At 37.7% G+C, this 14136-nt stretch overlaps 1 protein-coding gene across 3 annotated transcripts in view; it reads right to left on the reverse strand.

Annotated features, from left to right (window-relative positions):
- cacna2d4a (calcium channel, voltage-dependent, alpha 2/delta subunit 4a) overlaps positions 1–14136 on the reverse strand; it is a 158754-nt gene that overhangs the window by 130946 nt on the left and 13672 nt on the right. For all 3 annotated transcript variants that reach the window (XM_047389098.1, XM_047389097.1, XM_047389095.1), the window contains exons 3-13: positions 13695–13776; positions 11039–11155; positions 10817–10876; positions 9836–9998; positions 9608–9739; positions 6566–6626; positions 5719–5869; positions 5382–5456; positions 1294–1383; positions 1008–1121; positions 842–920 (exon numbers count right to left, since the gene is read on the reverse strand). In XM_047389098.1, the coding sequence (XP_047245054.1) occupies positions 842–920; positions 1008–1121; positions 1294–1383; positions 5382–5456; positions 5719–5869; positions 6566–6626; positions 9608–9739; positions 9836–9998; positions 10817–10876; positions 11039–11155; positions 13695–13776 (1124 nt within the window). The remainder of the gene's footprint in view (positions 1–841; positions 921–1007; positions 1122–1293; positions 1384–5381; positions 5457–5718; positions 5870–6565; positions 6627–9607; positions 9740–9835; positions 9999–10816; positions 10877–11038; positions 11156–13694; positions 13777–14136) is intronic.

Consider the following 14136-nt stretch of genomic DNA (forward strand, 5'->3'; position numbering starts at 1 on the left):
ACCTTAAGCCCAGCCTTATGCATTTTACCACCTTTAACAGGTTTTCTTCCAAGATTGCCCTGACCACCTCCTTGTCTCTACTGAAGAAAACAATCCCCAATGCATGATGCTGCCACCACCCTGTTTCCTGCTGGAGAAGGCATGTTCAGGGTGGCATACAGTGTTATTTTTCCACCACACGTGATGTTTAGTATCTAGGCCAAAAAATAAAATCTTGAACTCCTTGGACTATAGCACCTTATTGCACTTGTTTGCTGTGTAAACTGATGAGTTTCCCATTCCTTCTGAAGAAAAATATTATGCCACCACCATATTTCATCATAGTATGCTCAAGGTGAGGTCTGTGGTTTTTATCTAACAAAATGCATAAAAATATAAAGAGTATAAATTATTTTGAAGGCACCTCTATGCAATGGCTAACAACAAAAAAGCACATACTGGTAGCAATTACTAGGACCAAAATTTCAGCAATTGCAGCTGTATCCCATTACAAACAGAGACACACGCATAGATGACATTTTAGGGCAGTGCTGAGTTTACAGTGCTTTTATGTGAACAATCCATTATGTAGTCACAGAGGTTTATGTGCTTTGAAAAGACAAAGTGTTTATTTTCTGGTCTGAGCTGATGCATAACACCATATAATTCACAAGAGGGCAGCAAATGGTAACTAGTTATAAAGAGCTTCCCTTCTGATCTCACTTAAAACAATGAAATACTTTTATTTTGAAAAGCTACTGCACAACATTTGTGACTATTTCTAAGCAATTCTAGTTTAATTGTGAGGGTTTATTCTGTGAAACATTTCTAAAAAAATGTAACCAACATTTCTTAGTTTTACCCTTGTTGTTGCAGGCGATCCATTTAACATTTTCAGCAAATGTCATCTCGCGCCCAATAAGATAAGTGAACACCCGGACCTGCAATGCAAGGTAGGTAGTGTTTAAGCTGTGGAAAACCACATCCATTTAGTACTCCGAACAGCTTAATAAAAGTAAATTTCATACTCGACGTTCTGGCCAGTTAAACTCTTCAAAAACATCCTTGAAATCTTCCATGGCGCCATCTGTTATCAGCATGATGGCCTGGTTGCACAGACTGCCCTGCCCCAGTGCAGCAGCCTAAACACATTCATCCACAAACATGTGTAGAAATAACTGCATCATTTCAAAATGCATTTAAGGTAATTACAAATTACAAGAGAACTGGGAACTGTAGATAATACTCATTTACTCATGCCACAATGCATTTTGGTAAAATGTTTAGATACTTTTATTGCAAAGAGAGACAAACCTCATTAAGGACCTTAAAAGACTCCTTCATTGCATTTTTTACTTTGCCCTCTCCTTTGACATGGAGCTCATCCACCAACAGCTTGAAGTGCTATAAGGACAAATAAAATAAATTATCACACACCATCACTTGTCAATTGCTCCTTTAATTTCAGTAAATGCAGGTAAACTGGCTCATGGATTTTAGGAGGTAGGAAACATAAGGGGGACTGTGCCTGCTTCCCTGGCACACTGACCAATAAAAGCAAAGTTACTACAGCACCAGGAGGTAATCAGGATTAATTAACACAAGCACACAGGAAATTACATGTACAATAAGTATTGGCTTCCGTAGTTGGATTTTACAGCAAATGTAGGTTAGAGACAAGCCAAGCATTAATCTCTGCTTTTTTAATCCTGTAAATGTTTTTAAAATGAGATAATTAGAAAAAAAACATCTGCCTAAAATGTAGCCATTTTCACTCTTTTTGTTACGATATTTTGTTAAAATCCGGGAAAAGTGGATAACCTTTTTTTCATATTTTTTTTTATTTCATCGGGAAATCTGCAACATTCATTGCCTTACAAAACTATTTATACTTCTTGAAGTTTTACACATTTGTTTCACATTAATAACACAAATTTTAATGTGTTTTGTTGTGATTTTATGTGATAGACCAACACAAAGTAGTTTCTTCTGAGGCAGAAAAAATAACACTCAAAATGAAAATCTAAAAGTTGCATCCATTCCCCTTTACTCTGATGCTGCAAAATAAAGTCCATAGACAATAATTGCATTTAGAATAAGGTGGATCTGAGTGTGTTTTACTCCTAAAACAATGAACAGAGCATGGTTCTGTCAAAAGCTGAACATGAAAATAGTATACCACAACCAAACAAACAAGTTGGACATTAATCAGAGAAGCAGCCATGGACCCTGGAGGAGCTTCAGTCCATGGCTCAACACCTCAGGTGTAGGCATCTACTCCTACAGCTATTTTACCGGCACTCTTCAAATGTGGTCTTTATGGTTAAGTTCAAAGCTAAAGCTACAGGCCAATCCTGTTTGAGGCTGCAAAAGATTCAAGACTCAGACTTGGTGCTCACCTTTCAGCAGGAAAACGACCCTAAACACACAGGCAGAGCTACAATGGAATAATTCATATTAAAACATTGTCATGTATTACAATAACCTAGTCAAAGTCCAGACCTTAGAAAGAAGAAGGAAAACTGAAGAAATGTGGCTTAAAACTACAGTAGTTAATACATTGTTTTCAATATAACAAAAAAAAACAATTGGTATGCATCATTACACCATAATGTATACAGAAATTGTATTTATAAGACACATAAAATCAAAGGTATTTAAGAAAACTGAAAAAGACAAAAACTGTCAAAAGTCAGTAATGTATTTTATAATCACTTTATGTTTAGGTATACAAAAACGGTTTCCTTCCAAATAAAAAAATACCTTACATTAAATGGTGCAATTCATCGTTTCTCAAACTGACATTTCAAAGTAACTTGGTATAAACTGCTTACTTGTAAAGTACAGTGCCATGACAAAGTATTGGCCCCCTTACATATGCCGTCTGTTTTGGCTTTTTTGTCACAAATAAAATGCTAAAAATTATTTTGGGTTTCAAATGTCACGATAAATCAAAATTTTTATGATAAGAAATTTTTCACCATAACGATAAGATAAATGTTCACGCCTATCATCATCTGAAAAACTACTTTTAGTAGTTACTCAAGGAATATTTGTCTGATGATAAAATTATATATTTAGAAACATTTTAGTTTGACAAAAAAAGCAAAAACAGAAGAAACCTTTAAGGGGGCAAGTCCTTTTTCAAGAAAAAATGTATTTAACTTGGTACCTAAAAACATAATTTTTTGGTATGTGTAATAATCGTATTTTAAGGCCGCCGAAAACAAAATGACATATTCAACGGTTTCTGCAAGTTTCAGTAAATTGATTTTATGACTAATTTAAATATAACACCTTCATGAAATACAAAAACATACATTTATTATTTTAAGTTGGTTTTTTTCTCTTTTTTGGCATGTGACTTCAGTGCTTTTACACCAAGATTACCTGACTTAAACCTCTTTATACTGTGTTCTCAAGTCCAAAGTCAGCACACCAGTCTACCAGGACATTTTAAAAAGCACTCTGTTTCCCTCTGCTGACAAGGTTTTTGAAGCTGTTGATTTCATTTTCCAGCAGGACTTGGCACATGCCCACACTGTCGAAGGTTACAATTTAATCACCAGTTATGTGTCAGGCCAGAAAACTGGCTGACCTAAACACAACAGGGAATCTATGGGGTATTTTCAAGAGGAAGATGAGAGAACCTATGCAGATACAATAAACTTCTCTTTTAAAGCAACCTGTGCTGCCTTAACACCTCAGCAGAGTCAGATGCATTGAACCAGGAGTTCATGCCAAAGGAGGCTTGACTAAGAACAGTAGACGTAGACCGCTGGAGAAAGGCACAATCTCCCCCGCGACACTGTACGGAAGAAGTGGGTATAGACAACGTATTGACGGAAGTTACTTTTTGAACTTAATTACTGAAAAAAATTAACTAAGAATTTCTCTCATGTCCAAAGGCAGGTCGAGGTCAGAAAATCTGAATGGACCATGTTCAAGAACTTCATTGTGGATGTGGATTCCAGGAGTTGTGGCTTGAAAGTTGTCGTGTCTGTCGCGGTGGAAACCAGAGGATCAGCTGGTGGACACCAGTGGTCGTGGAAGCCGTCAGGCTGAGGAAGGAGGTCTACACGGCTTGGTTGTCATTGGGGACTCCTGAGGCACCTGACAGGTACTGGGTGGTAAGAAGGACTGCAGCTTCTGTGGCTGCTGAAGCAAAAACTTGGGCATGGGGGGATTTTGGAGAGACAGGGGAAAATTTCGATAGCCCTCAAAGAAGTTCTTGAAAACCATTTGGCATCTCAGAAAGGAGAAACAAGGAGAATCCCAAGCTGCGTGGAGAACTGTGGACCTGGACTGAGGACACTGTTCCCAGTGCGCATTAAACTCTGCCAGGACTGCCCCTTGTCACCGTTTCTGCGGTGTACATGGACAGGGTATCAAAGTGTAGCCGTGGAGAGAAGGGTGTCTGGTTTGGGAACCTCAGGATTCAATCTTTGCTTTTCGAGGATGTTTTGGTTTTGTTGGTTTTCTCAGGCCATGACCTCCAGCATGGACTGAAGCAGTTCGCTGTTGAGTGTGAAGCGGTTGGGATGACAGTCAGCTCCTCTAAGCCTAAGGCCTTGATTATCGACCGGCAAAAGGTGGATTGCCCCCTCTGGGTTGGGGGTCAGACTCTGCATCAAGCAGAGGAGTTTAAGTATCTTGGTACCTTCATGGTAGGGTGGGAAGGGAGATGGACAGATGGGTTGTGACTTTGTCTGCAGTTATGCGGGCACTGCTCTGGTCTGTTGTGAAGAAAGAAAAGCAAAGCTCTCCAGTTACCGGTCCGTCTATGTTCTAACCCTCACCTATGGTCTTGAGATATGGATCATGACTGAAAGACCAAGATCCTTGATACAAGCAGCTAAAATGAGCTTACTCCAGAGGGTGCCGCTGCTTCTCCTCATCAAAAGAAGTCTGTTGAGGTGGTTAGGGCATCTGAAACTTCCTTTGGAGGTTTCCCGTGCACTTCCCACTGGGATGAAACGGGATGAAACTGGGCAGAACCCAGAATTGGAGGGACTATATATCCAGTCTGGCCTAGGAACGCATTGGGATACACCAGAATCAGCCGGAAGATGTCACTTGGGACAGGGATTTTTGGGGCTCTCTCCTGGACCTGTTGCCCCTGCAACCCGATCTCAGATAAGCAGATGGCAACGGATGGATGGATGGAATTAAGTTCTAATACATTTCTAATTTATTGATATGCACCTGAATTATAGGGACCAGTACAAGTGAACTGTGAAGAAAAGTGCAGCTGAGACCTTGACTGTGCACTTTAACTGTGATATTTTACTATCATGTGAACCTCTGTCATCAGAGGATTAGCAGGATTGGCTCAGCAGAGGCTAATTGTATTAATTAGCTGTGAGCCAGTGTGCGTCTGGCTTTTTTTGTGTGTGCTTTACCTCTCTGTTATCCAGATCAGCTTGTACCAGAATCCCCTTGAAACAGGGCTCCACGTAGCGGACATAGTCGCTGTACTGGAGAGAAAACCAACAAAATCAGACAAATTAGCAAACATTTAGCTGTATAGAAAGGTAACAAGAAAAAAAAAAAACATTGCAGATTAAAAATAGGTTCATATTTTAGCCTTAGTTATTTTATCTTAAATATAATTAAATCAGATAAATGCCCTGCAGCTAATACTAGATTTAAAAATAACAGTTTAAGTGAAAAATGTACTCATTTCAAAACACATGTAAGTCTCAGACTGATCACATTCCTGTGTGGTCTTATACTTACAGCTATGATGTTAACAAAGTCATTTTCTCCCAGAGTATCTAGAATTGTATTAATTGTGTGCTTGGCTATTGTCAGTCTCAGTCCCTTCATGCTGCCACTGACATCCACCACGATTATCACGTCTTTAGGTGAAGTGGCTGCCTGTATGTACCTAAAAATACAGATAAAGATACAGATGACGTTTACAAGAAAATCTAACAAAGTAGCAAGTGTTATCCTTGTAGTTGTTCCTCCAGTCTTCCGATCTGCGTACCATTATCCCTTTATTGTCATCCCCTGACTTTCTAAGCCAATTACGCACAAATTAGATGTTCACTGTAGCCGCTTTGATTGGAAGTAGTTGAGACTATTTAGCTTTGTGATTTCCGCTTTCCAAAACAACAGTCTGTCGTTTTGAGAACAACACAGGGTTCCTGGAACTTCATTAGCTGTTTCGTGAAGCTTTCCAGGACAGCAAAATGTTACTCTGTGCAGTCTTACTTGTGGGAACAGAAGTTACAAAATCACATGTTTTACTTGTTTACATTTATTGTTTAAGTTAATCTCTCCTTTATATTTTGTCAGACATTTATTTTTTTGTTAATAGAACATGCATTTTTAAAAATGCAGGCAAACATGAATTGCATTTTAGTTTAACTGACACAGGACATATAAGAGTGGATTGCAAGTATTCCTAGTCATATTTTATCAGGTTACAACTACCAACTTTTACAATGCATTTTCTTGGGTTTTTATCTGAACGACAAACAAGCAGAGCTTCCATATGAAAGAAAGCTGGGGGGGCAGGGCAGTTCTAAAGATTTCTAAGGTAAATCATTGGGCGATGTTAGAAGGAATGTAGTTTTACCAGTTTCTGTTTCTGCAGTCAAAGGTGACCACGCCATTTTCATCTGGAATCCACTGGATTCCTGGAAAGGAAAAATTGAAAAAGTTATGTGAGTCTTTGCAGTCTCTGACAGTCAACATGCACAGAAAAATTTAACAGCAGTCATATTCTCCCTAAACTGAATCACTGCAAAGTTCCTACCACATTTATGGGCAAACAAAAAAGTATCCTACTATTTCAATAAAAGTATTTATTTATGTCTGCACTGATTACTGACTGATTAATTATTGTAATTTTGATATAAATCATTGTAAAAAGCATGTCGTTTTTCTAGAAAAGTCTGGAAACCAATTTTCCCCAAACTAATTTTTTATATTTCCATTGTTATCTACAACCACATCACTACCTTTCCTAATCAAACAGAATGATATACTCTCAGAGTCTAGGTTCTAAAGGAGCCCAATATTCTATGATCCTATTGACCACAAGCACAAGGTTTAAAGGAAAAGAAAATTGTGTTGGAATTAACAACAACAAATACAACCAATTTGTTATATGAACAGTTCTGCAAAAACAACAACTTAAGTCATAAGGCCTGTTAGTACACTGTTTCTTTCAGTTCCAGTTCAACAAAGTCCTTGATAATTATGCTGAGGAGGTTTAAGAGTCCACAGTTCCATCATCACGGATTTGACAGCAGAATGACATCCTCCAAAAAAAAAAGAAAAAAAAAAAAAAAGAAATCAGAGCTTGTTTTTCAAAGTGTTAATTGGTCCAAAGCTTGGTTCTTTGTTGGCACTGCACTATAAGCAGTAGCACAGAGCTATCACAGTTAGTTTTATAACACTTGGCATGTATGAAGTTTCTTTCCTGTTTTAGCTGTTTTTTTCCAGCAGTTTCTCAAACAGTTCAGAATTAGACTGACAGAGGAAGTAAGGAAAAAGGCTGAAAGTCACATGCTGTGACTCCTTATATACACTACAGGAAGGCAGAAGGAATGTTATATAATACCCAGGTACCGGTGCTGAACACTGGGTTACACCTTCCCCCCTCAATCTCATGTACGTCTCAGACATAGGACCGTTTGATCTTTGACTTTTGATGAGTCAGAATAGAGGGTTCCATCAGTGAGGGCATATGAAAATGCTGTATTCAATCCATGAAATAGTGACTGAAGAGTTCAATAGAGGGTGTCCAAGTTCAGGGTACTGTAGTCCTTTTGGGACCGTTTTGGATCTTGCTGAGTGATGTAAAAGAGGTCTCATCAGAAGTTTGGATCTTGCTGAGTGATGTAAAAGAGGGCTCATCAGAAGGATCTAGTGGCTGATCCTTTAGAGGTTCTTCTATTAGGAGACCATTACATTCGTCATCTTTTGAGATTATACTGATTGGTTCATTTATAACAGCAGGTTCTGAGAGATCAGATGTAGATGACACAGATGTTGGGGCGGTGGTAGGTGATGGAGATTTCTCTGGTATTGAAACACTGATTACTGTTGTGAAACTGGCAAGTTCAAAGGTTGAGGAGTCACAAGGCCAATTATAAGATTCCATTTAATCTTCCTCCTCAGAGAAATTCTCAAATTGTCTTTCATCTTTAAGAGGGTGGAACCGAGTTTTTGGCCTGATACTTTTGGAGGTGACAAATAGCCAACAGGGAGAAGAAGGTTTCTGTGCAAACTATGTTGAGGTTTATGTTTATTATCAGGTTGAACAGTGTACACAGGAAGAGTACCAACCTGTTTGACTGCAACATAAACCACAGATTCCCATTCATCAGCCAGCTTATTTTTTCCTCTTCTATGTACGTTTCTGACCAGGACTTGATCTCCTGAGGATAGTTTTGAGGGGGTGAATTGACTGTTGAATCTCAGTTTGTTTTTCTCTATTTTCTTCTCAGCATTTTCTTTAGCAAGCTGGTAGCTCTCTCCAAATGTGATTTAAGGATTTGAATGTACACTAAGTGTAAAACCTGGTGGGGTTGCATTATGTGTAATCCAAATGCCAAGTCAATGGGCAATTGCGGTTGTCGTCCAAATAGTAATTCATATGGTGAAAATCCAGTGACATCATTCTGGGTACAGTTGAATGTATGCAGGCTTCTCAAACATTTTGCAGCAGTTTTAGCTTTTTGGTTTGGAGTGGGGATAGCAACTGCATATTTTGTAAATCGGTCTGTGATTACAGGGATGCCTTTTTGTCTTACTCCTATCTGGTTCTAATGACAAGAAATCCAAGCACACAACTTCAAGAGGGCGTGTTGTTTTTATGCTTTCAAGAGGTGCTACTTTTTCAGGTAATGATTTCCTTTTCACACATCTTTCACAAGTTTTTAATTTAGTTATAAATATCAGCAGTCATTCTTTGTCAGTAAAATCTGCTACGAACAAGATCCTATGTTCTGTCAATGACCAAGTGCCCCATGTGATCATGCAAACTGGTCAAAATGTTTTGCTGCAATTCTACTGGCAAAACAATCTGATAAGAGCATGGGATTTCCAGTTGTCTCCGTCTAACAAGAATCTTATTCCAGAGCTCCAAACGGTGGAGTTCTCATAGCAGCAGTGGCAGATCAGGAAGCTCGTTTTTCAGGGTTTCTCCTTGTTCGATTTGCAAGATCACGTTTGATTGTCTGATCTTCTCTTTGTTTTGAAGCTAGCTCTGAGTTGGCCAGCTTAGGTACAACATTAGATCCAAACGGAGTGTAATTTACATAACTGTCAGGTAGTGCGTACTTAGAAAGTGCTTAAAAACAATCCCATACGTTTCCACACTGCACAGGAAACCCCTTTATCTCTACTTAACAAATATTTAAAGTCGGATTTTCAACATTTTTACAGTGTAAGATTATGTTGCTGCAATTAAATATTTATTTATTTTTATGATTTAAATTTCTCCAGCACTACATTTTACAGACAACCTCTTACTATGTCGACAGTTTGACTTGAGTAGTTTAAAATGTATCTGCAGCTCTGCTTATTGTCTTGACAGTATGATAACTGGTGAAAATACAGCTGGATCTCAATTATAAAGGCAAAGTAAATTTGTGGTTGCTCAGTATACCTGGGTAGAGCCTGAAAAAGCCCGTGGCACTGCCAAAGTACTGCCAGGTGAGAGTTGGATCCTTTTGGAAGTTATCAATAAAAACATCATTCAGGGCCTCAGACATGTAGACCCCATTAAGAATATCGGGATCTGTAAAAAGAGACAGAGGACAAGTAAGTATCCTTTTGGATATCATAAGAAATTTACTGCATGTGCAAACTAATGCAGGCTTTATGTTTGTGTTACCTCGATTGTAAACATTTGTAGGAACTTGTATGTTACTGCGCCACGTGTTGACAGGAAGTTTATTGAAATGTTCATTTTTCTCCAAGAGGAATTCTCCACCAAGTGGTGTTGGATTCCCTTCTTCATCCACAGTGTTGATCAACAAGGAGTTAAAGTAGTCGAACTGGAGAAAAATATTAACCAGCAAATGATTACAAGGCAGGGCCAGCCAGTGATAGGCAAACTTTCTCAGTGCTTAGGGCCAGCTTCCCAAAGAGAGAATAAAACCTTTAATCGACACTTTGACAAGTCACTTGTGCATATATAAAAGTGCATGACAATGATTAAAATTTACAAAAACAACTGGATTCTATTTATACGGTATACTGCCCGTTATATCTCAAGCATTTATTTTTAGTTAATGTTGATGATTATGGCTTATAGCTAATTAAAACATAAAATAATGTTTGTACACAATAAAAATATTACATCAATTATTCATGTGGATTGATCCCCTTTTTCCAAAATATTTTTTCCTTCCACTGAACTTTCCATTAATATGCTTGCATACAACACTCTGAACAGCCAGCACTTTAAACAGAAGGGTTAAAGATCCAGTGGACCACTGTTCATTCAGCAGTCTTCACCATGATTGTGTAGGCCATAACACAGCCATATAGGCATCAAAATAAACAGTATTTACACTTGAAAAAGATCACTCTGTAAATTAGGAATCTATGAAATACAAGAATTTCACAAAAGGAAAATTCTGCTTGGGGCTTCATGCTACTTTGGGCTGGCTTTGTTCAAAGGCATGATAAACATATAGACATTAAAACTGCATTTCTGACAGGTAATAATATCATAACTTTATATAACTTAACACTGCATTGGTAATGAATTGTAGATATTGCTAAATATCACTAAAGATAAGTAAACAGGATAGAATGATTTATTGTTCATCTGAATCAAAAGGTTGAACCCAAGAACATTATTACATACCTCTAGTGTTTCATTGTACTCATGGCCAAGATCAGCGTCTTCTGCTGCTTCTGCTAATCTCTGTGGCAAAATACAACTTCTTAATAACAGTCAAAACTATGATCATATTACTGAAACTCTTGTGATTAATAAAGCAACAGTTACTGATGATGGCTCAAACAAGCAGAAGACTCTCTGCACTAAACATACCGTCTGTACACTTCTCCAAGATGTCATTATTACCTTCACTGATTTCATTTTCCTCCCGAGCATCTCCTCCATTTCCTCTGCAAACTTCTTTACCAGCTCTTCACCATTCACCTCCTCTATCTTCACCACGCCCTCCACATCCTTGTATTTCTTCAAAACACAAATGTTCTGTATTTAGTCAGGTCTGTGTTATGTACACAAACATTTGCTGTTTAAAAGCTAACGGAACAAGAAATATTTAAGTCACACACACAGTGTGAAGGCTATGCTTCTCCTTCTTCCTAGCGACTGAGAATCTATAAACAAGCTAAGTTTAGGTCTCCATCCCTCAGGTCCACTTTTTCAGAATTTCACCTGATTACCAAAGTGACTTAACTACACTCATATGAATAAGATCAAACAGGGAAAAAATAACCAGCAGCGCTGGTAGCTTTAAAATCCCGTGCCTCCTGAAAATGCAGTAAGAACAGCTTCAGAGTTTGCGATTGGTTTTTCGGAGAAACTCAGCTGGTTTTAGGTCAAATTTGTTAAGCAGCTTTCCAAATCCACTTGTGCTGCAGCTTCGGGTCTAAATGTAAATCATGAAGCCAGACAGAATCCCATTCTGTGCTATCACAGACAAAAAAGAAAATGTCAGATCTCATATTCTGATAAAAAACTGTAAATTACATCACCTTGCTGCTGCGGAGGAGTCCATCTAGACTCCAGAAGAAACCTAATGCAGCTTGCTAGCATCAGCTCCGGCGCAAATCAAACTTTTGCAGATTCCTAGCTCCACTTTGTACCTATGTGTTACCATTTCATCCAGATCTATGTCCGCCTCATGCGAGTAAACAAACTATTTCATTGAATTGTGGATTAGTTTATTTCTCTTGGTAGTTAAATAGTTTTGACAAACTATAGAGATAAATAAACAAATCTAATGATTGATTTGATTGAATTTTGTTTTATATTTGAGATTTTTGTATTACATTCTGTTTCCATGCCTTGGAAATGGGAGCAATATGGCCAGTTGATTCCTTTAAAATACCAAAAAGTATAACCTCTGATCAAACAAAAAAAACAGTGATCTCTTGCTGGCATATAATACTTTTTGGAGTGACCTATTCACATTTCGTTACTATAGACTGCAGAAAAGGAAAGTATAGAAAGTTACTTTAAACTATTGGTTGTCAAAGAGGATACAAAACGTCATGTGGTGATTCTCATCCAAAAGAGTTGAGTATGACTGAGACCGCAAAAGTACAAGATGGATGGACGAACAAACTAAAGGATGGATAAACAGATTAATGAATAAAATAATATTATTTTTATTCCCCATCATGTTAAGCCAATATGTTGGGGAATCAAATCTGGAAATACAATTTTTCTGTATTCCTTACATTTTTATCAGACCAGAAAAAAAACTTCAAAGATTTTCCAGACTGCAAGAACACAATGTTAAATCTTTAATCAAATCAATCAAAACAGATCAATATGAAACCAATAAATTAGAGTTTTAATTTTCACAGAAGCTTTTTTCACTTTTTCCTCTACCTTGGAGCAGGGAAGCAGATGTAAATGAGAGAAGGGATTATAAAGAAAGGATTATGAGAAGCAGCGCACAGCAAATAAAAACAATGCTGTGGCTACAGACTAAAATCAAAGGTTTTCATGATCCTGCAATAGAAAAACATTCAATAGCTCAGCCAGGTAACACAAGCAAGAGGTCAGAGTAACAAAATGCTCTGTAACTAGAAAGCCATTGATTAGACATAGGTAGGTGATTAATGGCTTCATGTTGCAAAGATTAAACTAATGCGCTGGATGCTTTTTACACAACGGTGGCTGAATACAAAGATAAGCTTTTGAAACACGAGAAAGTGACATGATCTATATAAACAGCTAATAGCTTATAGCGTTACTGCACAAATTTGTGCAAAAACACAAGCCTTTGATATATAGATGGAAAGTTTTATGTCCTGCATGGATGCATGTTTTAGATATTTTTTAGCATCCAAGTCTGTTGGGTGAGATATTTATTTACAACACATTCAGTTTATATTCAAAATGTTGATGTATGGTATCTGAAAAATCATAACACAAGTGTGGCAGATGGTGAATGGGCCTGCCAGGGATTCTGAAGGGTGGCACGCAGAAGATTGCATGTACTAATTACTGAAAGACATATCTGAGTGGTATTTGGGTTAACTGTGCCACCAGATTGGTCTCTGGGGATCGTGCAGATGTTATACAGCAAATGTATGCCAGTAACTCAAACGTAACGAAAGGTTTCCATTCATTTCATTACCTTTGCACATTATTTCTTATAGAAAAATAAAATAAAATCAGCAGCCAAGTTTAAATTAATTTGTGTATTCCAACAGCTTATGTACTGTAAATATTGTGTGAATAAAGACTTTGCATAATTTCCACAAATCGGCTCAAATCTGTGTAGATAAAATGTAAATGTTCCTGATCCTTATTCAACATGCATTCATCTCAGCTGTAACCATTCTTAGCTTCCACTCCTCACATTCTGCGTGAAATTATCAAAGCATCCCAACGCACGATGTTTCCCAGATGGCATCTGAAACAGCTTGGAAATGTCCACTGACTGACATCTGTTTTGTTCAAATGTGGGTCAGTTAGCGTGGCTAACTACATACATTTGTGTTTTTTTTCTGCATGAACACATGGGGTCTCTTACCTTCTGTAAAAGTTTAGCTCCAGAGTATCTGTTGGACAAAGCAGCCATCTCTTTTCCGAAGGACACGGCCCACTGCTGCACACTGGACACAGAGACACATCATTCACTACATTAAGCTTTTATTGTCTGAACTACTCCTACAGCCACCCAAATGCATAAAACACATCAAATATCTAATATTTAACATAAAAATCTTTAGAAGCATGTTTGTCTAAAAATATATTTTACCTGAACTTTAATAAAAAGTTTAAGAAACACAGTGACGAGCAAAAGTACTCATAACCCATACACGTTTTCCCATTTGTGCTGGTACAACCACAAAATACATTTTTGAGTGATGGACCAACAGTACCGCATAATTGTAAAGTAGAAGGAAAATCATGCATGGTTGTCAAGCTATTTGTTTTTTTACAAATAATAATCTGAAAAGTGTGGCATGCAA

Source organism: Girardinichthys multiradiatus, chromosome 17 (assembly GCF_021462225.1).
Source record: "Girardinichthys multiradiatus isolate DD_20200921_A chromosome 17, DD_fGirMul_XY1, whole genome shotgun sequence".
In the NCBI taxonomy this organism is placed as follows: Eukaryota; Metazoa; Chordata; class Actinopteri; order Cyprinodontiformes; family Goodeidae; genus Girardinichthys; species Girardinichthys multiradiatus.